This window comes from Temnothorax nylanderi, unplaced genomic scaffold, assembly GCF_030848795.1.
Source record: "Temnothorax nylanderi isolate EJ_2023f unplaced genomic scaffold, tnyl_v1.0 TNYL_tig0216_pilon, whole genome shotgun sequence".
NCBI classification, from domain to species: Eukaryota; Metazoa; Arthropoda; class Insecta; order Hymenoptera; family Formicidae; genus Temnothorax; species Temnothorax nylanderi.
Genome location: NW_027249278.1, coordinates 102501 through 128068, shown reverse-complemented (window position 1 = coordinate 128068; position 25568 = coordinate 102501). Strand labels below are relative to the sequence as shown.

At 46.3% G+C, this 25568-nt stretch overlaps 2 protein-coding genes across 2 annotated transcripts in view; one reads left to right on the top strand and one right to left on the bottom strand.

Moving 5' to 3' along the window:
- Nucleotides 1–2069: 2069 nt before the first annotated feature.
- Nucleotides 2070–2773, bottom strand: LOC139779263 (mitochondrial intermembrane space import and assembly protein 40-B). Its single transcript, XM_071717569.1, has one exon. It carries the CDS (start codon nucleotides 2632–2634, stop codon nucleotides 2194–2196), a length of 441 nt encoding a protein of 146 aa, XP_071573670.1. The 5' UTR covers nucleotides 2635–2773; the 3' UTR covers nucleotides 2070–2193.
- Nucleotides 2774–3693: 920 nt separating this feature from the next.
- The window catches only part of LOC139779254 (uncharacterized), a 23308-nt gene continuing 1433 nt past the window's right edge, over nucleotides 3694–25568 (top strand). Inside the window, exon 1 of the mRNA XM_071717548.1 lies at nucleotides 3694–25568. This exon is cut by the window's right edge and continues 1433 nt beyond it. Within this exon, the coding sequence (XP_071573649.1) occupies nucleotides 5609–7411 (1803 nt within the window). The 5' untranslated portion in view covers nucleotides 3694–5608 and the 3' untranslated portion in view covers nucleotides 7412–25568.

Here is a 25568-nt window from a genome sequence, read left to right as displayed (position 1 = left end):
AGGGAGAGCGAAACTGGAGCAACTGTGGGGCACGTCGTAAATAACTTAAAGACCGATCAAAAACAAGACAGATCGGACGATAAAAAAAAGGAAGGCCAAGCGTCGGGGCATCTCATTGACACTTGTTTAGAATTTCGTTTGATTTAAGAGACTTTAAGAGCAGAGGAAAAAGAAAGAGAGAGAGAGAGAAAGAGAGAGAGGAAAAAGAAAGAGAGAGAGAGAGAAAATGAGAACACGACAGGTCCAATAAAGAATCCGTGAGAGCGACGGAGACGGACGACGGGGATCACGTGGCGTTAGAGAGAGACAGCGATAGGGCGCCGCCGAGAAGTGCGAGCGAGATAAAGCGTTGTAATCGGAGAAAGAGACAGAGCGATGATTCCACACATCGAAGATGCGAGACGATTGCATCAAACACGCATCTCACACACACACGAACGCTTTCCTCTCACTCTTTCTTTATTCCCTCAAACCCCGTCGAATTCACGAATTACAAGCGGTATTATCGTGTCCGGCGTCCGTCAAGCGTCCGTCGATGACACGACAGCCGCGAGCGAGAATTCGCGTCACCCTGGAGCCATACGGCTGTTCCGAAAATAAAGACGCGCGACTTTCACGCACTTTCTCTCTCTCTCGCTCTATCTCTACATCTGATTCTTTCGCGCGCGCAAGCAACTCACCTCCTTTTCTCCTTGTGCTTCTTCTCCTTTTTATGGGTGTCCATGATGAGGCCAACGGAAGATAAAGGGACGTATAACGACGCGTTTTCTCTCACTAGCACTTAGGCGCACGAAAACCGGGTTACACTCTCGGTCACTGCCAAGGAACGTATCCGGGGTATGCGCGCGCGCGCTCGTGAACAAGCTCCGCTCTTTTCTAAGCCGACTTGACGGAAACTTCGCTCGGCCGAACTTTGCTCCACCGTCTATCCCGTCTATCTGTCTTTGTCACTCCGTTGTAGTCTGTCTCAGCGTCGGTATTCGTGATCGATGCGCACACGCGACGCGTGTCACTGCTCGACGTCGCGCTGCGCCGAGGCCGAGGGACGATGAGCAGCGTCGTCGCGTTCCGACGGGTACACAGGCTGCGCGCGTAACGACAGACACATGGCGTGCGTCAACGGCGACGACAAACGCAACGTTGTTGTTATCGCAGATGGCTACTGTAAGTACGCGAACGGTGGCACTGTTATTATCGCGTTGCGCCCGATGATCCACACAACATTGGTACCACGACCCATACCATACGCGAGCGGAATGACGACTAGAGGGGTCAGAGGGGGGCGGAGGAGTGCGCCAGAGCGCGCCGACCGCCGACGTCACGCAGCCAGGCTCCGCCATCTGGCTGCGTCCGGAAGAAGTAACGAGCGACCTAGAGAGCGCGCGGCACATTTGAACGGAAGAAGTCAAATGGTACAACGATATGACTGTCTATACTTTCTCGCATTTTTCTATATTTGTTAAATTAAACTGCACGGAGAATTTTTTGTTATATTTTACCCTTAAATTCACTACAAACTTGGGACAACTTGGCAACCAAGGAATTTTTAAAATATACAAAAGACATTTTACAAACGTGATAAAAATTACCAAGCAGATTGGTAAATTTTAAAAAATTATTGAAATTTCCTAGATATATTTTAGTAAAATTAATCAAACATATTTTATATTTTAATGTAATAGATATTAATATTTTTTATTATGGTGGATATTAATCAGAATAGCTCGCATAAAATTCTTGGTGGTACATGTTGTCCCACAACTACCATGATTTCAGGGTAAATTTTAAGAGAAAATTCTCTCCGTGTGGAAATTGTATATGCGTACTCATGTCTTGCAAAGAAGAGAGAAGGTTGTAACATAAATATGAAGAAATAAAGAATTTTTCTCTTCCCAGACAAAACTGATGATAAACTTCCTCCAACTTATATTAGTTTGCGAATAGAATGTAGAATGTGATAAGAAATTAAATTGTTAATTCCACATAATACTGAAGTTTTCCTTCGCGAGATATCCCTAGATTATTTTCATCCGCAATTCTACCTGCTCCAAGTTGTTCGCAAAGCGATTTGATTAATCTGACTTTAATTGTGTTTTTTTTTAAATTTATTTTGAACTATACAGTGCAACAGGTAAAGTTAATTTACTTAAAGTAATTAATTAAGATAGAAAGACAAGAGAAAGACGACTATCGCTAATCTGCTGCACCTTGACTAACAACCATCGCCTTTCTCTTGTCCTCGCTGCCCGCCGACGGCTGCTTCTTCTCCTCCTCCTCGTCTTCTTCGATTTCCTCTTCGTCTTCCAGATCGTCTGTCGGCATGCCCTTGCTCTCGTATAGTGCCGGATATTGCGACATGCAGCTCTGCATCGTCTCGAATGCTTTGCGACAATCCGAGCCCTTCGGATCTGCGGTCGAGTAGTGAAAGCAGGAGAAAGCCTCGCGAAATTCTAAACCACATGGCCCGGTTGCCATACCACCCAGACACGGGCAATTCCAATTGATCTCGCCATTAGGCAACAACAGTCCGGGACTAGGCTCTGGTTCAGGAAGACTAATCTTACTGGGCACCGCATGATCCTCCTTAGATGCGAAGATAATGGTGTCTTTGCCCTCTTTACGTATCAATGGCATGGCGAAGATTCGGGAGGGACTTCTCCGTGTTGGTACGTCCTACTATCGGCAGTGAACGATAATAAATTCGACGACGCCCGGTGAACCGTGTACACGCACGTCTTCCCCTCGTACGTCGTACTCAAAGTCAGGCTTGCTCGAAGTCGGACGTAGCTATTGTACGGACAACAAAGGATAAATCTGCGTTTTGCTGGATAGATCTTTAGAACGTCTATGGGACTCTTAGCTCCCTCCTCTCCGAACAGCGACCGAACGGCTTCTAAAACGTTCTTCTTGAGATATACGGGAGATACCGTGAGATCAAGATCGGATGGAATTTCTCTACGAATAGAAATAAACAAAACGTACAGTTATTATGTATACAGTTAGAAGTTTTTTGAATGTGCAAATATCTCGAGTTTTTAAAGTAGAACGATCGTCGTGCTCGCTCGGCAATAGAATTAAAGTCCGAGGGAGTCACACGTATAGGTTATGTCCCGCGGACTAGCCGCGGTTACGTCTACATTCATGACGAAATAGTGAATGTACTAACAGAGAAACGTCTAAGTAATACATCTTACGATGAAGCGCCGGCTCGCCGCTCATATCGACCTCGAACACCAAACGGTAGACATCCTGGACGGTAGGTACTTACACGCGATGCACTTGCACGGCCATGCACGGCGTCTCATCTATGCCCTCACGTGCCCTCGCCCGACGCCCCTCACACTCTCACTTCTCACAGTGCCACAGTGGTGAGTGGTAGAGGGTAGAGTAGAGAGTAGTGCCGGGCGAACGAAAGTGCAGTACTGCCAAACGTCAGCCAGCGCATTTCCCCGAGAAAAAGAAAATCTGTCCTTTTAAATTTTCTTCCGAAACTTCTCACAGATTTTCTCTCTTCTTCTTTCTTCGAATTACTTACGGAAATTATTTCGTTCCGGGTGCACAAAACGTGAAGCGCGGTGCATTAAACTAAACTTTTAAATCTGCCCTTTAATACCGCGTTTGCGGCTCGAATTAGACATTAGACTGATTAGACTATTACTCCGACAATTACTCTAAACGTGATGTGTGTATATGTCGCGTTTGGAATAATCGTATTATATTAGAGAGTGACAAGTGCCCGCGTTAGAAAAATTTAAAAAATATATTGTAACGTACGAGAAAGGATTCAAACGTTTTCGATTTCATGATTTAAGTCGCGTGCAAATTTAGATTTTCGGGCATAAATACATTCGAATAGGATTTATTTCGAGTGTTTTAAATTTAAAGCATACGAAATGAATAAATGCGCCGACGAGATCCTATAAACCGCAAAAATTGGACGTTTCACACCCGTCTCTTTCGGAGTGTGTAAACCCGGCATTAGCCTGCTCCACGATCGACCATGGGTGAGTGCCGGCGAACGCCCGCCGGGAGGGGAGCCCGTCGAGAGTCCCCCAGGAACTCGATTCTCAGTCGCAGCTCGGCTGTCAGTGCGCGACGATCGAGCCGCGTTCACCTGCCTGTGCTGCGCTCCGTGCGCACACACGCACATACACACCCACCCACACACACACACACACACACACACACACACACACATATATATGTAATAATATATATACATAACACGTACGCACGCACGTTTCACGCGCACGCACGCAGGCCGCACGCACGCCGCGGTGTGTAGGACGTGCCCGTACGTCTATTTGATCGTACACGCGAACGCGGGGGTGAAAAACCGTAACCGTGATTATTGTATGTACGGTAAGGGTGCACGTGAAGAAGATAGAGAGAGAGAGGGAGGGAGAGAGACGAGAAAAAGACGATCCGAGGAGGCGGAACGAATCGGGGGACCCATGCGTCGCGCGATATAGACGGCGGTGGCGCACACACGGACGCGACCGAGCGAACCGAACGCGCTACTACGCCCAGCCCAGTCAGTCAGTCGGACGTCGGCACGGGCCCGACGACACCCCGACGATACTCCAGCGCTGGTTACGCGACGGGGTTCCCACGGGTCCCGACGGGTCCGCCTCGCGAGAAGCTGACACGCGGCGTGGTGCTGATCCGCGAGCGGGGCGACGGGCATCGGCAGCGATCGGGTTGCGCGACCCGGGCCCTCAAGCGACTCGTGACAGTGAAGTGAAGCACGCGTGAGAAGTGGCCGCAGAGGAGGAGGGACGAAGAAGACGCCGGTCAGTTGGGTGGACGAAGAAAGAGAGAGCGAGGAAGAGAAAGAGAAAGAGAAAGAGAGAGGGAGTCGGGAAGAAGGAAGAAAAGGGGAGAAAGAAAGAGATAAAGAGAAGGTAGGGGAGAAAGGAAGAAGGCTACAGGACGGGTGGTCCTGACAGCGAGCGGTGACGAGAAAAGACCGACCGTCCTGAACGAGCGAGCATTAAACGCCGGAGAGTAATAGAGACCCCGTACCCCGTACGTAATTGGCACACTAGAACGAGCTTTTTATCCGAAATAAAAGAAAAAAAAACATTCGATAGTATAACACGCTTGCCGCGAGCGCGCTTGACTTCTCTCGGGAGCTTTCCCTCGGTGTTGGATATATCCTTTTGGTCCAACCCTTGGCTAAGGCTACCGCGGCGATGAGCTATATCCTTCTACACCGGCTCGCTCGAGAGTACGTGAGTCTAGTCGGGGAGTATCGTCGTGGTCGTCACTGACCACCCTGGCAAATTCGTCCCCGTCATCGTCATCGTCATCGTCGTCGTTCTCAACGGCAAGGAGGAGTACCTCGAGATAGTCGCGGCTGCCGATCTCAGTCGGCCTCCTCCTCGTGGCGCGCTTCGGCGACGGGGGCGGCATCAAGACGTTGTTCGAGACGACGAACAGCAGCGGATCACCGTTGTCGGCGAAAATCATCGCGAGAGTCCCGCGTCATGAGGGCCTAGCGTTCGACACCGTGGGTCATCGTGGGTCGTCAGCGTCGGGCGTGCGAGAAGGGACGGCGGCGCGCCGGCGGAAGCCCGGATAGTAGGAGGAGGAGGCACCCGACAACATGGCCGCCGCCTGCTACGAGAAGGAAGTGGTGGTAGGTGCCGCCATTCATCACGGACATGGACACCACCATCACCACCATCACCACCACCATCATCATCACCATCATCACGCTAACGGAGTCGTTGCGTCGTCCGTCGGCAGTGTAACTGGCCAAACAGTACTACCGGCGACGTCTACCGGCCTCGACGATGCTGCCGTCGTCGCCGCCGCGGCCGCCGCTGCCGCTGCTGCTTCCGCTTCCAGCAACTCGTCCTCGTCGGTGAATGCTGCCAATGTCAATGCCGTCAATGCCAACTCGGTGACGACGAGCGCTGCGGCTACCGCGGCCGCGGCTGCAGCCGCCGCTGCCGCGGCCACTGCCACAGCCGCGGCCACTGCCACAGCCGCGGCTGCCGCCGTGGCGATTAACAGCTACAAGGTGCAAGAATACAAGGATTACTCGCAACCGCTCCACGTGGACTGCAGCGTTGAGTACGAGCTACCAAGCCAGGCGAAGCCGCCGCCCGGTGGCGGCGAGCCCCTCCTAATGATCCATCCGTGTTACTATCGACGCGCCGAGCGCGAGAGGAGGAGCCCTTTCGTCAATAATTTGCCGCCCCCGGCGGCGCCGGCGACGGCGCCTATGTCCGCTTCCCGCAGGAACGGTCGCAGGAGCGCCGTGACGGCATCCGCGTCCGCCAACGTAGCTGCCGTGACGGTTGCTACGGCAGCCGCAGCGGTCGCGGTCGCGGCGACCTCCTCGACGACAACGACGGTCGTGCCGCCGTCGAATAACATCGTCGTTTCCTCCAACGTCGTATCTGCCTCCGTCGTATCGCCGGCGACGTCCATTGCAACGTCCTCGGTCGCCGCGGCGGTAGTGGCTGCCGCGGATTCCGGTAGTGGCCTCATATCCACAAACGGCCAGATGTCCGCCGTCACCATGGCTGCCTCGTATCGTGCGGCACTTAATGTTGCGGCCACGTTGTCTCAGCAACAGCAGCAGCAGCCTCAACGGCGGCATCATCCCCAACAGCAACAGCAGCAGCAACAACCACCGACTCATCATCATCATCACCATCATAGAAATCACACTCATGCTCATCATCAGCAACAGCAGCAGCAACAACAGCAGCAGCATCATACTCAGCAACAACCTCAACAACGACCCGTGACACCAACGGCTTCTGGTACCGCCGACCTCATCTCTGCTGACGAGAAGGCAGTCATATCAGGTATTTATCAACATTACTTCCGCGCCATGCGTCACAATCATCAACACCGCCAGCAGCAACAGCCACAGCAGCAGCAGCAGCAGCAGCAGCAGCAGCAGCAGCAGCAGCAGCAACATCGTACCGCTACTACTCATCAGCTCCATCATCAACCTCACCAAAGCGACCGAAGTTCCTCTTCTTCGTCGTCGGTCACGTCTCCGACGTCCGTGTCAATCTCCGGTATTCTACGGCAGACTTATCAGCAGGCATACAGCAATATTGCGGCCACGAGTTCGAGCTCGGGCAGCCATCATCGCGCTGGCACATCGGCGGTCTCGGCGGTCGCCCATCATCCCTACAGGCGACCGTCGGTGACGTTGCTGTCGCGAACGGCTTCGCATATCGGTCAGCAGGCTTCCTCTTCCTCGTCATCCTCCTCCTCCTCGTCCATCTTCGGTGCTTCCAACGGCGTTTCTGCCGCGGCCGGCGTCTCCAGCGTATACGCGAGCACGATACACAGGCATCACGCGACTTCCCTGCACGCTCTTCAGGCCGCCGCTGGCTTCTATGAGACGCCGAGTTATCACGCTCTCCTGCCTCAAAGTTAAACGACAGCCGGATGTCCGGACGGTTTCGCGGCGTTGGGTATCTACGCGTGAACAACAACGGCAACGGATCGTGGTCGAACTATTGCGAATCAAAACAAACGTGTATCGAATCTCGATCATACTGACTCGCGGTAATCTCGGAGTCTGTTCTCGAGTCTTTCTCCATTCTTATCAAACTCTCGATAAAAACTGAGAGAACTTGTTGAGAAAAAAGAAGTTAAGTCGAGACGTGATCTCCGAGGGCTGTTTGTGTCAGCTAAGAATTAAGAAAAAGCGTTATGGAATTTTTTAAAGACTTTTTCTTGATATCTCAATACGCGCGTTTGCTTGTAAAGCGCAATTCATAACAGCACCGTGGACAAGCTTGTTGTCAGCGATCGTACAATGATGGTCAAATTTGACACGAAATCTTCGTTGTCGATTGTTGTTTGCGTCGAGTATTCCCGACGTTTCACGTGTAGATTATGTACAGACTATCATTTTACGCGTAATTTACGTAGACGATGCATAGTCGATGTAGACAACACTTATTATGGCTGTGCTCTGTCCTCCTTCCCTTCTCTTTTTTCCCGATATTATGTTTAAGGAGAAACCTGTACTTTATAATCGCGCGATAGTTGTCTTGTAGGATCGATCATTTTACCATACTATTTTTTCGTATGCATTGGTTTCGATTGATACATCATAATCAACGAACGTTACTGTTTTAATTTTTATTTGCGGATATGTGTAATTTATGAAGTTCGTAGAGATGGATGCGAAAAGAGAGAGATTTACATAAACGTCACAAAATAGTACACGGAGAAAGCACGTAATATCTTTACAGGATTGTAAATGCGAATAATTTATATTATAGAAACGAGAGAACATCGAGCCTTTCTAACCGAAAATATCTGCGATGAGAAATGGCTCCCTCCCTGGTTAAATTTGAAGAAACGCTAAAGACTTAGGCATACAAAGAGTCCTTTCGCGCGCGGTTGATAATCTGAAGTAATTTCCCTCGGTCCCCCTTTCTCGACCCGAGCGATCCTAACGCAGCTTTGATGTAGATAAACAGATACCGTCGATATATATACATCGTTTAGCAGTCATTTTTACAAGCGGCTCTTTCTTTTGACATCCGCTTGCTGAAGGCGTTACGCATCAGACGACAGTTCAGACATTCTGCATATAGACACGGCGTAGACGCCTCACGCTGGTTCCTAACTGCTCTCCTTTGAACGAATTGACGAAAACGAATAATTCGCAGGCACATTCGCGACAACGACAACGACCTAAATGGCGGACGCCTCCTTCGTCGAGACACGCAGCTATATCGGATTATGATCCGGCGAATGCTGTTCGCCTCGATGTGAAGCTACCTTAATCCAGAGAGAGAAGAAGGATGGGGAGAGAGAGAGAGAGAGAGAGAGAGAGAGAGAGAGAGAGAGAGAGAGAGAGAGAGAGAGAGAGAGAGAGAGAGCCCGCATCCTCTCTCACTCTGTTCCGCGCGACTTATCATCTCGATCGTTAAAAGTGCATGCGGGTGGGTCTATAGCGCGCATAGTCGGCATAGGGTACATCTGTCTCCCTACGCGCACACACGGGGTGTCCCGAAAGCACGGCGAAAAGCCGCCGTATCACTCCGCTCGACATTGACAATGAGATTCACATTTCTGCGATATCAGTCAAACTTGAAACACTGATCCATTTTTTTGCGTATTATATTTAATGACTCTTATCTAGAAAGCAAATGTTTGTGTGGATCTTTAACGCAAGGGGTGTTTCCGGAGAAAAGATTCGTATCACCTCGTTTGCCTGCACAATTTAAACGAAGAAGCGTTTAGTTAACTTAAGCATTAAATGACATTAAAGGAGTCATTAACTGAAGGAGATCCTAAGCCTGCTTTTTATATCTTTTATCGTTTACACCTGTATTTTTCTTGAAAAGAATTTTATCGAATGTCATTTTCCTCAGACGATTAATTTCAAGCGTAAATCGATTAAGTTTCGAATTTAACATCCCGTTAAATCGAAATCTTTCAAACTTCTTCTGAACCTCTACTTGAGATAAAATTAAACGTGCTTCGTAATTTGCCAAAGTCATCCCTAAACTTCAATCGCCCGAAAAAGAGGGAGAAAGAGAGAGAAAGATAGAAAAAAAGAGAGCTGACTCGAGGACGAGGGTGAGACTGTCTTTCTTCACCGTGTCGCCACTCTTCTTTTCCACTTTGCTCTTTCAGACACACGTACGCAGCCGCGCGATTCGAGGAAATCGAGTTGTGTGAGACACCCTGTATAACCGCCGTCGCCGACACAACGATCGTACGTGCCGTGTTCGTTGTTGACGGTGAGCGGGTGGCCGGACGGACGGGCACCGAATAAACACACGTCGTGTGCACATATGCAAGCATGCATGCACGCACATACGCGCGTGCACACACACACACACACACACACACACACACACACGCGCGCGCGCGCGCGCGCATGCATACATATACCCTCAGTATGCGCAAACCAAGCGTACATATTATACACACGCGGCAACCTGACGGATAGGACGGATGGAGGGAAGAGGGACAGTTGAAAATGGTCGTCGCTCGTACACACGTCAGACGTGCGTTTCATCCACCTGCAATGAGCGCGACTTCAGGTAGAAAAAAGAAATTCCCGTTTGCTTAGGGCCGCATTAGCATCCACTACGTTCTGGCCAGCGTTTTCGGGGCTCTGCCGTCGAACGCCGGCCTCTCTCGAGAACTTGTGAGATGTCGCCCCTCCCCCTCCGCCTTTCCGCCCTCCTCGCTCGTTTCTCCATTATTCAGTATCCTTTAGAAGGATAGAGGACGTGGCCGGTATTCTTGAAGGATGGACAGTACGCTTAGTTTCGGGGTTCTCCGGTTTCACGGTTCTCGACGACACCGTGGATTCGCGGTTCTATCGGATTCAAGGAGTCCACGAATTCCTGGTCCTCGGTGCCGCTGGAGAGCCCTTCGCGTATACGAATAAATTTATTCTACTCTTGAGACAACACGCAGAGGAGAAAAAACTACGAAACTCCTGTTATCTTCAGAAAGAAGCGAGATATGCTCGAGCTTTGATCACACGGATCCTCGGTTATGCGTATTTCCAAACCCGCAGATTTTTGTGTCCATAATTCCGCGAAGCCACAGATTTTCTTAAGTTCGCGTACGGGGTGTCTGGAAGGAGTGTCGGATGTCGACGTTCGGATCGCAAATACTAGAAGACCAGCTGAAAATGCAAGAGATTGAAGAATGAATTTGCACCTGTCTTTTTTGCGCGTGAGAGAAATCTTTTCATAAACGACAATGACTTTCTATTTCAATTTTATCCGAATTCTACAGAAAGAGCATTTAATTGTACATAAATTAACTGCTTAGTAAAGACTTTAATCGACTATACTGTCTATCATTATAATCGTCATGACAATACGACCATTGATTTTGGTCAAATTAATCGTCAAGATGTTTCGACCGTGGGTTTTGGTTCTTTTAAATTGATGTAATTTTGATGCTTATATATAATATAAGCATCCTCTTTTTAAATAATTTAATTTATTGCGAAAAATATTATCTCAGCTAGGGTTCGAATCTGGAACCATCATTCCGTGTAGGATGTCGTACAAATTCGACTACTGAGGCATGTGGTAATATTTATCGCAATAACATTAGCTTTTGCAATTCAAAAATTGCTTAACTTAATATATATATCGCTTAATATTATTAAATTGCTTAGCTTAATATTTATCGCTTAATTTTACATTTTAATATTACATAAAAAAATACGAGATTTCTCCGCGGGATTTAGTGTATCAAACTCGGGTGTTTTTCATTTTCAAAGATTTCGGCTATCAAGTAGGGAAATAGTTTGTATAAAAAAAAAAATTCGAGATTCGGAGGAGAATGATAAAGACAATAAAAGTCATGGTGAACACGTTGTAATAGAGTATCCAATTTCGTAACTCAACTTCGGTTCTGATCATTTACTTTTATCAAATTGATTAGTGTTATGATTTATCGTCGGGATAATGACTTTTCGCAGTTCGGTCATCTGTGATCTCAAATCCAGGTACAATATCAGGTCGTTTATTTAAATCTCACGGCATTTCTCTTGCCGAAATACTCTCTCTCGAAATCTCTTTCGAATTCCTCGCCTCCATTATTCAGCGTTTCCAACCGAACGGCCGCGTTGCGACCAGTCGCGACGTCGTGAGAGCGAAAATCGATGCCGCGATGACGCGATCGACGCCGAATGATAAGCATCGTTGTACGTTTTGCCAGCGACATTCGCCGCGTGATAGCGACCAGTCGTTTCTGGCCGACTGGAATCTCGCCTCCTTAGAAAACGCCCTTTTCTCGATTTCTCGTCTCCCGCGAGACTTTCCGATGGTACGCGATTGTTAAAAATATATATTTTCAGTCTGACGCTAAACATAAAATAGATGTTACATATACGCTATAAGTTTATTAGTAGAATACATTTAGAGAATCATAAATTTATATGTAAGTTATAAAGTTATAAAGCAGTTCATCGGGAGAGATACAAATAGTCGGGCATTTCGCAGCCCCTTGTTGGCGGCGCGCTAGGGTTAATTATCCGAGTTCTGGAATTATCCCTTTTCTTCCGCGGGAAAGATATAATCCGAGGTTTAACCTTCGGCAGGACCGAGTCCTGATGTGTAACACAGCGAGCTAAGGGTGAAAGTCGTTTATTGTAGAAAATTCAGGAATATCGGGAGTTAGTTGCAGAAACGTCAGTTTTACTCCGGATTAGTCAGGCGATCTGCCGTGAAAATTCAAGTCGATGCTTCTGTAATTCTCCATGGAAAACTCGTTGGTCTGTCGATCATTACGTGCAGGATCGATAATTGGCGCTCAATGGTCGTTCAATTTCGGATCATGTGGGGAGGAGGGAAAAGAAGCTACAGGATTACGATTCCCCTTTCGTAGAAGAGCGTTTGCGAGCGCCTTTACGAGGGAAGACGAAATTGTCGCGGCGCAATTAATGACGAGGAGCGACGGCGACGCAAAAAGCGATGTTTGTCCGAGATCGAGATAGGTACACGTCCCGCGGCGCTTAAAGCAGCAATTAAAAGCTCGTTACTCACGTCCATCTATTAATTATTCGAAAACTGGCCGGGCGTGTCGTGCGGAAGCGGAAGCTCCGGAAGATCTGCATCGAACGTCAAACTCAACGTCGACGAAGTAGCCTCGGTAGAAATGATGAGAAATCGAAATCGTTGATTTTAACGTGATCCAAAAAATTATCGGCAAGATTTGCTCGCGATATTCTTAAAAGCTCGAGCTTCTCGCCGTAAACTCAGGAGGCATCAAAACGCCATTAAAGAACCTAAATCAAATTGTAAAGCTCAGCAAGACATTTTCGAATAAATGCCTTTATTTAGGGCGTAGAAGACAATCAATTTTTGGAAACCGCTTAGAAAAATGAATTCCTACAAGGCATGCCGTAAGCATGATTTCGTTCTTTAAGAGATTCGTGACTGACACGCGCGGGGGTCGACAGCGGGCGGTCTGATGACCGCTGTCCTTTCATTACGACCAGATGATTCATCTTTCGGTCCGTAAAGGTAGAACGGAGCATTGAAATTGGTATTTTCAACTTATACGTTTTTGCCCTAGATTATTTATAAAGCAACAGATTAGATTCTAGTGGATGCGAGTTACTATTGTTTGCTTCTCGCTTAACAGGTTTCCAGGATGAAGACTCTCGAATGTTCTAAAATCTACACCCGTAGGCGACCGCTCGCTAAAAGACTTAACATGTGACCGACAATTATCTTAACAGAGAACCTTCCGCGCCGCGCTTTTTTCTGTCGTTCGTCGGACAAAGAGTCACTGATCTACGAGAATAGCCTACGAGAAAGGTCAATAGTAGGGTTCAGCTGACACGGTCTAGACGTTTAAGTATACAAGAAATTACGCTACTTACTTTTATCTTCATGGCGATAAGGTTTGTGTAAGCGATAAAGCGTGGGATGAGAAGATTTAGTTTTTTGTTATACAAAAGATCGATCCCGCTGATTGTTTTATCCAACGCAAAAAATCTAAGATAAACGCTAGTACGAGTCGAAGTACGTGTGTTTGGAAGAAAGATATTATAGAAGCACACACGTTTTTGTTTCAAAGTAAAAGCACGAAGCAGAGACGTACTTTACGTTTCGTAAAGCTGCATCTCTCATATGTCCCATTTGTTGCTCACATTTCTGAGGCATTCGTCTGTGAACGTTATCGCTATCATGATAAGCATCAATCACCCAGCCACGCAGCGCGCGTGAAATTGTAATACACGATCCGTATCTTTTACGATTCAAATTTTTTTTTCACGGCGCCTTTTTAGAATTTTTCATTTATGCGGAGCCGAATGCTGCCATTTCACGAGCATAGGTGAATAATTTTTACCCGTATTCCTTGTGGCACGCTTCAATAAGTAAGAGCGGAACGATTTGCTCCGTTTTATTCATACAGACATACCAAAATCGTCAATCGATGATGTCAAGCTTGATAAAAGGTTCTCGCGGTATGTTTTAATTACGAGCTGGGAATTAACTTCGAACCCCCGTATCTCGCATCTGTCACTAAACGCATGATATGAATATGGGCCTTTGAATCTGCGGAGGTCAGGTCTTGAGCTCCTGTTTCCTGCAGACCCCGTCCGCCCCCACCCAGTGACGTAACCACCGACCGTGCATCCTCACGTGCACATACACAGCGTGCACACACGCGCATACATAGGTACACGCACAGGTTCTCTCGAAGCGTGAGCAATGGCAAGCTCGTTATGAGTAAAAACCTACCAGTTGTAGGAAATTAACGAACATAATACGGACCGACGTTGATGAATTTGCTAAATTCTGGCACTTTGCTCCCCTCCCACCATAGTTCCGCCTCTTTCCGCAACCCTTCACATCTCGGTCCCCTTTTTTTTTTGCAACTCTCGCGTCGCGGTCGCGTACAGGAAATGGAAACGGCGACCGCGTCGCGCCGCGCCGCACCGCGTCATAGTCATCGTGGTCATTCTATATATCTCTTTCACTGCCCGCCCCCTTTTTTCCCTCACTGTCCCTCGTATCGCTGTGAGCTCTCTCTGTTTCTCCCCCCTCCCCTCTCTCTCTCTCTCTCTCTCTCTCTCTCTCTCTCTCTCTCTCTCTCTCTCTCTCCCGCGTTCTCGGTGTGGCGCATCTCTAGAAACCCAAACGACGTCCGAGCCGGCTCGGGTTTCGTCTTTTTTGTCCTGGGTCCGCCCTTTTCAAAGCGCGCGCTCAAGGAGAAACGGACGTGGACGGGGGGGACCGTATTTCGTTCGTTACACGGTAACGATCGATCAACGTGACCGCACAACCGCACCGAGCCGCACCGAGCGAACCGCGGAGAGAGAGAGCGCCGGGACCGACGGGGGACGGCCCATCCTGGGGCAAAGGGACGCGGTCAAAGATCGGTTACCGAGGCCCTTCCTCTGGCACTCTTTGAGAGCGCTTGAATTTTCTAACTATTCTGACGAAATATCTTATCTCATCTTCTCTGAAAATTACGAATACCAATCTCGTGAATGCGATATTATGCTTGATAAGATACTGTCGTGTATGAACGAGAAATTCGTATTAAACTCAAATTTACTGAACAAATGAAAGATTGTGATTGACGCCTTGCAAAACTGGGAAAATCAATTATATCGGTAATACAACGTGATATTTCATTTAAAGCTCGCATTGGCACCAACAAAATTTCTCGAGATAGCTAGATGTGGAATTATGGAATATATACGGACTATAGAAAAATAACTTCAGCCGCCAGTGATTAAAACCAAAATATTATTTTATTGCTCGACTAACTGGCACAATGTAAGAAGTATGCACTACGTTTCGGCTCTAGGTTCGAGCCCTTCTCAAGTGCGGTCTAAAATTCGGAAAACAACATTATGCAATACAATAAATATAAATATATGACATAGAAATAAAGTCAAATTAATAATCGTTATGTTGGAGAGCAATACCTAATCGTCTAACGACTCGTCATATGATAATCAACAGACATGCCTGTGTTCACGAAAATGTACCAGCACAGTCATAAATAACAGCTGTGGGCAATAATTCATATAGCGACAATATGTGAAGAGAGAATGTAAAGATCGAGCAAGACTTACGTGTCTGATATGTCGAATTTCAATTTGCATGTTAAAAGTTCTCCGTTGTGACATGTATGCGTATGTAAGTAATTCGGAGACTGCGGACAGAAAGGGATGTGATCAAGGCATCAGGAAGGTTTAGAGGGGGAATGATAAACAATTAAACAGACGTAATGACACCGTCATATACAGAGTTTAAATTATCTGTGTTTTTCTTAAGGTTAATGGTGTTATTGTGCTTCTTTATGAAGAACATTTCAGCAATTTTCCGCATTTTTATATTGCATTCCTTATGTAGAATTTTCGGATCTGACCACTTGAAATTATGGTCATTATGTATTCGATGCTTGCTCACAACTGAGAAATTGCTGTCATGTTTCTTAATATCATTGTAATGTTCCTTAATTCTAGTCTCCAAGTGTCTTTTTGTCTGTCCTATGTAGGAAGCCTCGCAATTCTCACAATCAATCTGATATACCACGTTCGTCTCTTTATATGTGTCGTCAGTCTATCCTTACCCCTCTTGATGACAGCATTAAGTTTTTTCGGTATCTTATACAGAACCTCCAAGCCAACTCTTTCTAGAGTACGCCGTATGCCCTCACTTGCCTTTTATATAGGGGATCGCTATACACTTACGTGCGTCAAATGCGCTATCAGGACAACTATTGCTCGTATTAGTGTCTATTCTATTTCTTAATTGTCTCAATCTATTGTTAATGTGCTTGTTAATATATACGGACATTACGATTTATCGATGCTGCATCCCAAAAGTTGTAAAATACATCAAGGATTTAAATATATTTAATTTTTCGTGAAGCTATGGTCTTTAAAGTCTAATATGGCAACACGTTTATTTCGCGAAATAACAATTCATAATAGTTCTCGGAAAAACGTCGTTCGCCGCAACTCCTCGGGCGAAAAGCGCGTTTATTTAATCGCCTCGGGCATATATTTCAAAAAGTCATTAGCACTCGCACGTTTCGCAGAAAGGGCCGTCGGATTTAACCGCGTCCGTAATTTCCCTCGTGCCGGGCCGACCCTCGTCCGTGAAAAATGTGCGCCGCGGCGGATCCCGAAAGAGGATCGACGAGGCATTTTGGCGGACACAAAGGCGGGGAATTCGCGATCGGCAGTACCATATGGAGGGAAAAACGTGGTGGAGAACCGCGAGAAAGCCTAGGAAAATAAATCGGTTCTCTCTGGTCGCGCCGTGCGATTCTTATTGATCGAACATACAGAACGTTTGTTTCCGATTGTTTTTTCAAATGCCCGGTGCAGGAAAAACGCCCCGAAACACAGCCTGAAAAAAGTTAAAAGAATCGAAAAATATCACACAAAAATTTAAAAGTAAAATAGAAAGTTCTAAAATATACGAAAAATATCTTGCAACAATAGCTATGATTTACAGCGGATTGGAAGAACGTTTCTTTTTCTACTTGCCTTTTATCATTTATCACGTTTAACGTTATTTCAAAAGTGTCCTCAGAATGGCACTTTCCTTCCACTTAATCTTTATTCTCCGATTGTCAGCTGTGTCCTTCTCTAAAGAATTTTCAGGAGAAAAAATTCAGGTTACTAGCACCTGATAAATTTCTACCAATATCGAAATTTTTCCATTTTCCAGCATTCGATGCGTTCATGGCTTTCTGTCCTTGATTATAGATTATAGGCGACATCGCATTCCGCTGATGTTGGCCAATTTTTGCCAGTCGTCCAGATCGGCGCCTTTACCTTCGCGCGCATCGAAGCTGCACGGAAGAAATTTGCCTCGGCGGCGGCGCGGAATTTCCGGAGGAACGGGCTCGGTTTTATCTATCGCACGAATTATTGACGGGATGTGAGGAAAGCAGACGGCGGGATATATACAGGGTGTCCGGCAAACATAGCCGTTCGAGCGCTCGCAGATGGAAGGAATTATTTCGTAATTACACGTAATACATGTAATGTAGTGCTTAAAACTAACGAAGCGTGATGTGTTATCGTCGTTAATATTTCCGAAAGGAACGCGGTATCTTAATGATGTAACGTACGTTAATCGACATTTATTAATTGCTTTAGTATCGACTTTAATCAGCATCTTCGTTAAAGTAACATTGATTCTCTCATTAGATGAGGAATCTAATTATTAAAGAATCAAGGTCGGAAAATATAGAGAAGTGACGTATAGTTTTGACGGTCATTGCAATTCACGGAATTTCCACGTCTCTTTTCAAGATGGTTATAAAGTTCTTCTTTTCTTGGAAGATTCATCCTTCCATGGACAATTCGACCCGCTGCTCGGAAAAGTCGATCGTTTTCCTAGAAAATACTCGCAATCGCCGTCTAGATGTTTCGCCGAACAATTCCCGAGACCGGTCGTTTCGACCGCACTATATTTCGATATTGCCGATATTTGAGGAAGTTTAGGAACGATTTTTTTACACGGCCACAACCGGCCAATAGCCGCCGGAGTTATTACGACCCCCTCCTTCGGGACGCAGTCTGGTCACATACAAAGTGTACGAGAGAGTCATCGCCTTTACCGCAAAATATTTTTTATTGCCTATCCGATAGTCGTTGAAGATTATATAACGGAATATCTAATTTTTTCCAATTTTATCTCAAGCGAGCGAATTTTTTCAATTCAATGTTCCTATTAAAAAATAACCGTTTTGAGGATATTATCAAGAATTCCATATTCGAAAGATGATTTTCAGTCCATTTTTATTCCGCTAACGGTTTGCATTTTCATATTTTAGATCGAATAATAAATCTGAAAGATTACTTGAACGCGCGCATACATAATTCCTGTAAGCCCGTCCCTCCTCCCCCCCTACCCTTAAAGACCATTATCCGTCACAGCTTGGGGCACGACTGCTGCCGGGGTTAAATTTCAACGCAGGCTGATAGATATTTATATACCGATGCGGGATATAGCAGATGATAGGGGAATTATCGTGTCTCGTTGAAACCCTCACCAGTCGCACGTCGTTGTTATGTAACGTCGGTCACGACATTAGCTAATTAAGAAGCGTCGCGAGCGAACGAGCGAGCGCGCGGAAACATCGTCGTAGTCATCGTCGTGGTCTCTGGAAAGGCTTCCGGACAACATCGCCGGACTTCGCGGATTGGGGATAAAAAACGGGCACGTTGTCCGTCGCGACACGGCGGCGTTGGGAATACCGGTTTCAAAAGCCTCGATAAGCACTAACCAATCGCCGGAAATTGCAGTTTGATAACAAATGCTTGTTAATGATCTTGGAGCAACCTTGAGGTGTTTAAAAGGTTTTATAAAGTTCGAGATTAGATATCTCGCTGTTTCTCAAGTTGCGAAAGACTTTAGAGCGCTAAACGTAACCGTCTAATTCTTAGCCGTACGAAGGTGACACGGTCTCGCGAGACGGTCGCATTCAGCGATAAATCCACGCCAAAAGGACACGAGTCTTAGTCATTACCTGACACTTCGTTTAAAAAACCAGTGGTAGATGTGGACTGGGAGAGCGAGACTGAGCGGGCTTTAGAGGTCCGAGGGGAAGCGGGTTAAGAGTCAGGGGGAAGAAGAAGAGAAAGAAGATGAATTAGGCACGTTAGGTACCGCGGATTGTGCGGTTTCGAAACTCGCTAACGTAAGTCGTGGCTGGCTCCTTCTATTTCGCGATACGCCACCATACTTTACAACACTGAGGCGGCTCTTTCTTTCTTCCGTTTCTCTTCTTTTTTCTTTCTCTTGCGAACAGTAGCGCGATGTTAGATGCGTGCATATAAAATCCGATCGCTCCGCTATAGCCATGAAACTACGAAAGGAAGAAAGAGAAACCTCACGAACGAGGGACGAGCGGGCGCCATTGTTGTCGAAAGGGAGGAGGGGCGTCTCGCCGTCAGGATGAATCAGGAGCAAGGGGGGCAGGGGGAGAAGCTCATGAGGCCCGGATATAATCGCTCCGAGTTTTCCGTGCCCCCCACGTGTATGTCAGGGGGCGACTTGTACCGAAATTAACTTTCCACTCAAGTCGCTGTTCTAAGTGAAAGGGCATGAAGAAATAAAGACTAAGCAAATAAGAAAAATGGCTCAGAAATAGCAGTTTTCGAATCTTCGGCTTCGACGACATCGACTAATCGTTCACGGTTCTGTTTAAATCTCTCTGATTGTGAATACAATTAAAAGTGGACGAAAGTGAATAAAGTGAAAATTTCTGTTGTATTTATCCCTGAAATTATTTTTTGTCTGTTTTTAGAGAGAGTTTATTCTAGAATGTTAATTAACATTCCCTTCTTTTATGCTTTACAACCAAACGTATCTGCAAAGTTAAAGTTTAGTTTAAGGTCAGCTTAAAAGTGATTATCGTAAATCTTCATAAAGTAAAAAAAAGGAAAAAGAAGGATTTATTATGTGTTTCCAAATAAATTTTACGACAATTGAGATAAAAATAAAATTAGTGTAGTTAATTGTAATACTGTGCATTAACTACGTCGACATTAAAGCTAACATTAAGTAAAAGAAAGAACGTGAGACAGGAAGAATAACAGATGCCAGTATCGCCAAGAGCGAGAGAGTCTGGGGAGATAGAAAAGCTGGGACGCTGCCGAATTTTATAGTCCCCGGAGCGAAATACCTCTTTTGTGTTCAAAGCGCATACACAGACCAATGTGCCAAAAAAGCTGTGCCGTCTTATTGTCGAACAAGTAACGTTCATTCTCCTTTTCTAGAACGCTGTGAAGCGAGAGAAATGAGCTTCTTACGTATTCGCGAACGTCCGCCCTATCTCTCTCTATCTCTCTCTCTCTCTCTCTCTCTCTCTCTCTCTCTCTCTCTCTCTCTCTCTCTCTCTCTCTCTCTCTCTCTCTCTCTCTCTCTCTCTCTCTCTCTCTCTCTCTCTCTCTCTCTCTCTCTCTCTCTCTCCCCCTCCCTCCCTCCCTCCCTCTCTCTATCTCTCTTTCTTTCTTTCTTTCTTCTCCTCTTCCCATCTAACACGCATGCATACATCTACATATGCCGCATTTTGCTCACACATTAATTGTCATTCAAGCGCACGCACATGCACGCACGCACAAACGCACACGCACGCACATGCACGCGCGCGCGCGCGCACACACACACACACACACACACACACACACACACACACACACGAGCACATATTTTCGTTTACATATTAACATATCCAACTTACGCACATATGAGGAAGCATAGAGGATGTCCTATTTTAAGGATGATTTCGCGAATATCGTTAAAATTACGTTGTTTAAATCGAAAGATATTTCAGACGACAGTTGAAGAGTCTTGGAAGGGGGGTATCGCCTACATAATGGTCTCTTTATGGCAGGGAACGTATCTCGAATACTTGAATCGACATCACTGTCATTTTTTCTTTTTTTTTTAAAATGGAATGACCTACCATACGTGACAAAATGGGACACCCTGTATGCGCGCACACACCTCCACGGCACGGCGGCACGCACGGGCTCTTTGTCCGAACGGCGTCCCGAGATCGTTACACACCGCGCGCGATACCGCCGTAGTTCTCTTTTATCGCCGGTATTACTTCTCTCTCGCATTTAGATATTGTATACTGGTACAGCCCGTATATCCGTTCGTTCGCTTCCATAGGCTCTGGCCGCGCATTTATTATTATTACCCCGAACGGCCGGTCCGCCGTATAGAAAGCGAGAAGAAAGGGAGGAGAGAGAGAGAGAGAGAGAGAGAGAGAGAGAGAGAGAGAGAGAGAGAGAGAGAGAGAGAGAGAGAGGAGAGAGAGAGAGAGAGAGAGAGAGAGAGAGAGAGAGAGAGAGAGAGAGAGAGAGAGAGAGAGAGAGAGAGAGAGAGAGAAAGGAAGAAAGGTACCTCTATATCGCGGGACGTTAAACGGCCCCATCGCGCCACTATCCACCATCCGGGAGGAATCCTCGCTCGTGAGAGCTCTATTTCGCATGGGGGGATCGGAAGCCCACTTTCCATCGCTCGCCGCATTGCACAAGGGATGTGCAGAGTGTACGATTTTGCATACGAGCGTGTTCTATGGAATTTCTTTCTGTTCAGATTCCGTTTTAAATCGTACTCTCTTGTCAAAGAATCTCGCTTACCCAGACAACACGCATGTCTCAAATCGGACATATAAAGGACCTCTTAAAGATGTCATTAAGACGTCTTTAAGACGTCTTATGTCCCGATTTGAGAGATTGTGTTCACTAGGTATGCTAGCGATATATTTGTGCAGAAAGTGAATCGTGACCGAGAAATAAAGATATCGAAGGAAAAAGCGCGAAAGAGCGATGCCTACATTAAAATGTCACGGAGAAAAGTGATTTGGCGCGATAGGAACTAGAAAATCTACCTAGGGATCAGAGTCCGCCTCTCCCTCCGAAGGTTGGAAGGTAATGGCGCCATGTAATCGGGACATCCCGTAGACACGGACTACGCGAAAGACCCAGCGACCGTACTTGGGCGTTAACCGATGTCAGTAAAACCGGCCCGGCCCCAAGTAGCCAACTAGGAAAAACTAACGCGTTTCCCTCCGTCCTGATGCCCCCAGCTTGGGAAAATAATCTACGGTGTTCTGTGCCCGCTTTGCTACGCGCGCGTCGGATAAAAACCAAGGATTCTCACATGGAGCGGTTGAACTTTACAGCGCTGTTCAGATACTGGAGGATAACGAGCAATTGCAACGATACCGTATACCTTGAAATTGGAGTCGAACAATTGCAGCTCTAGTAATTCCTAATTAGTCGAATATTTTACAGCGAACAATCAGTTTCTTTGTAGAGGTCTTCCATAGAAAAAAACCATCATGATGTACGTTGTAGAATAATCCCAGACAATACGCATGTCCCAAATCGGGACATATAACGTCCTAAAGACATTTTAATGATGTCTTTAAGACGTCTTATGATTGACGTCTTTAAAACGTCTTAATGACGTCTTTAAGACGTCATATATCCCGATTTGGGCCATTGTGTTCACTGTGGGATGTTAATCCTTCTCTCAGACAGCACGCATGTCCAAAAGCGAGACATAAGACGTCTAAAAGACATCTTTCTCTCTCTCTCTCTCTCTCTCTCTCTCTCTCTCTCTCTCTCTCTCTCAGACATCTTTTAGACGTCTTACGAAAAAAGATGTCTAAAAGACGTCTTATGTCTCGATTTTGGACATGGTGCTGTTTGGGCTATTTAACAGATGCAAACACTGGCGGTAGGTACATTAAATGTATAAACCGAAAAAAATTTAATTTATCGCAATGCTGATTTCCAATTCTAAATAAGTCTTACGGAATCCAAAATTTTCCGTTACTTGAAGCGTTTCCGTCAACATCGCGAAGCGCCTGATCGATCGTCTCGCTTTTCTATCACTATCGCTCGATGCAGTTCTTCAAAAGCCAGGGAAGGATGAAAGACAGGAGAAACAAAAGAGGAGGGCTGAATAATCCGGGGTATACTCTCGAATGCGTCTGCTTGTCTCTCGCTGAAAACGTGAATTCTCTCTCGTTTCGTATCAATCGTCAAATTTTTCGAAACCGTCGTGCTTCCCATCGGACGATTATCATTGCCCCTCCCTCTTCACTTCTTCCACTTCACGACTTCATCCTTTCGTTCCCCATACCCGTCATCCGTCAGCAGCCTGCTCGCTGTGAACATGGCCGAGCGATAGTTGCGCGCCGCGCGCACATACAGACTCAAACACACAATACACACAATACACACACACACACACACACACATTTTATAGTTCACTACTGTTAACTCGGCCTTAAAAAAAGTGACGTAAACTGCCTCAAATTATTAACATATATGTATATGTATAGTGTGTACATACGGAGTGGCCCGGAAGAGGAGGGCGGAGTCGGGTCAAAGGGGGATAACGTTTCTCGAGCGCGACTCGCCGGCGTGATGGTCGCGGGCTTAACAATTCACCGCGAGCGGAATCTCGCGCGAGGAAAATTTGCCAAGCTGTCGGATGTTCGAAGAATCGAGGAGACGTTAACGCAGGAACAGCCGATTGCGACGTTCTTTGAGGGAGAAGGTATCGAGCTCCAAACTCGCTCGAGAATCGGTTCCTGCTGTGCCGTCAATCCGTCGTCTGTGGCCGGGCCACTTCGTACATGTATGAGCTAGCGCCCTTACTACTGACTGAGCGAGAAAGCCTATATCGTGTAACGTACGTTAAAATACTTGCAGTATGCTATCGTCTAAGCGAGAATGTGAGAAAGTACGTCTGTATGTCTATGCATTGGTAGAGGCAAGGACACGCTTTTTTTGCGAGAATAGTCGACCGTTCGGCGAGGTTGGGACCCGTAACAACTGCTCACGAATTAACGTCGAGATTCGTTAATGTCGAAAGTAAAATACACTCTTGAAAAGGGTCGCAGTACGGTGCCGAAATACAGATTTTTAGATAAAGCGAAAGATGTAAAATGATGGTGATAATTACACGATGCGGCCCAGACCTTGTACGCAATCATTTGGAGCGGAAACCGAATACTGCTCCAGCCTTATTTTCATTATTCCCGATGATATAATCCTAATTAATTAATTAATTGAAGTTACAAAGTGATCATGCTGTCATAGACATGTTAAGCTTCACGCGAGGCTGGAAGTATTCGGTTGGTACAATCTCACTTTTTATTAAAAACCGCTATCGGTTATTACTCAGATAACTGAACCCATTAACCATAGATGGATCCAGCCCTTCCGATCTGAAAGGCTTAAACTCGCAACGACTAAAATAGTTACATTACTTCGACGTAGCCTATCTTTTATTTAGTAATATTTCCGTGAACTTGAAGCCTCTTTCTCCAATACACTGGATCCATCTGTGGCGCGATATATCGCTACCTCGATCGATTCGGTTCCTCGCGCGCTGCCTCGTAGCACGTTTCGATTTCGCCGAACGGAAGTGCGTATCTGACGACGGCGAAATAGCGGCGTATATTCCTAACGAGAGAAGAAATTAGAAATGGGAGAACGGGCGGGGCGAGGGCACGAAGAGAGGAACCGATCGCGCGAATGCGCCCGCGCATAGATCGAACGAGGACAAGAGTATCGATTCAACCGGCTGCCGGTGGACGCGATAATTCCTCGCTTATCGTTCGCCGGAATCCGAAAAGAACCAGAAGACACGCTTGGTCTGTTTGACCAGATAAGCTCGTTCATGGGAGAAAGAGGGAGAGAGAGACATGTGTGTATGAGAGAGACTTTCTCTCTCTCTCTCTCTCTCTCTCTCTCTCTCTCTCTCTCTCTCTCTCTCTCTCCCCCCTTTTCTCTCGCACTGTGTGTGGCTCCCTGTGAAAGCACAGGCAGGGTGGAGAACACAGAGAGCCACTGTGCACTGTTGCGGGTTCCGGGATTCCCGCGCGGCTTTAAAGTCCGGATCGCGCGACGCTTTTTCGGGGCCTGCCCCACGGAAAAAGCCGCTCTGCGTTTGTGCACGTGTGTGTGTAAGTGTGTCACGCGCGATTATGCTGGCAGACGTACGACTTTATATCTTTTTGCAGCAAGGCGATGCCACGGAGTTTCATCGTTCGCGACGCGCGGAATTTATGCGTCCGGATCGCGCTGTAGGACACCAGTCTTCCATTTCAGGGGCTGAAATGTTGTCTACATATATTTTTTGTTAGCCTTTTGTATATTTTATGGATTTTTATTCTATTGGTTTTGTTTTATCTTTTTGTTACTGTGTATTACTTGTATATATCCAGAAAATCTCGTAAAGATAAACCAAACACGTAAAAAAATAACAAAAACAAGTTCTTGTCTTTTATTTAATTTTATTTGACTCTCAAATCTTAAAGAAAATTCGATTTGAGATTTAATTGTCAAGATGCCACAGGTTTCAAATTTGTGATAAGTCTTCTATAAAAAGTGTCGATGAGGACTCTAAACTTTTTATAGAATTAGAAAATCTGTGACTGAAGAGACACCTGATGCAATTTAGATAAATAGACATTTACGTTTGCAATGTTTCATTACTTACAGAAAGAATAGCGTGCCGTTGAGACTACCCTGTGCTGAAAATTTTGTTTCAAAACCGGTCCTGTTTGCA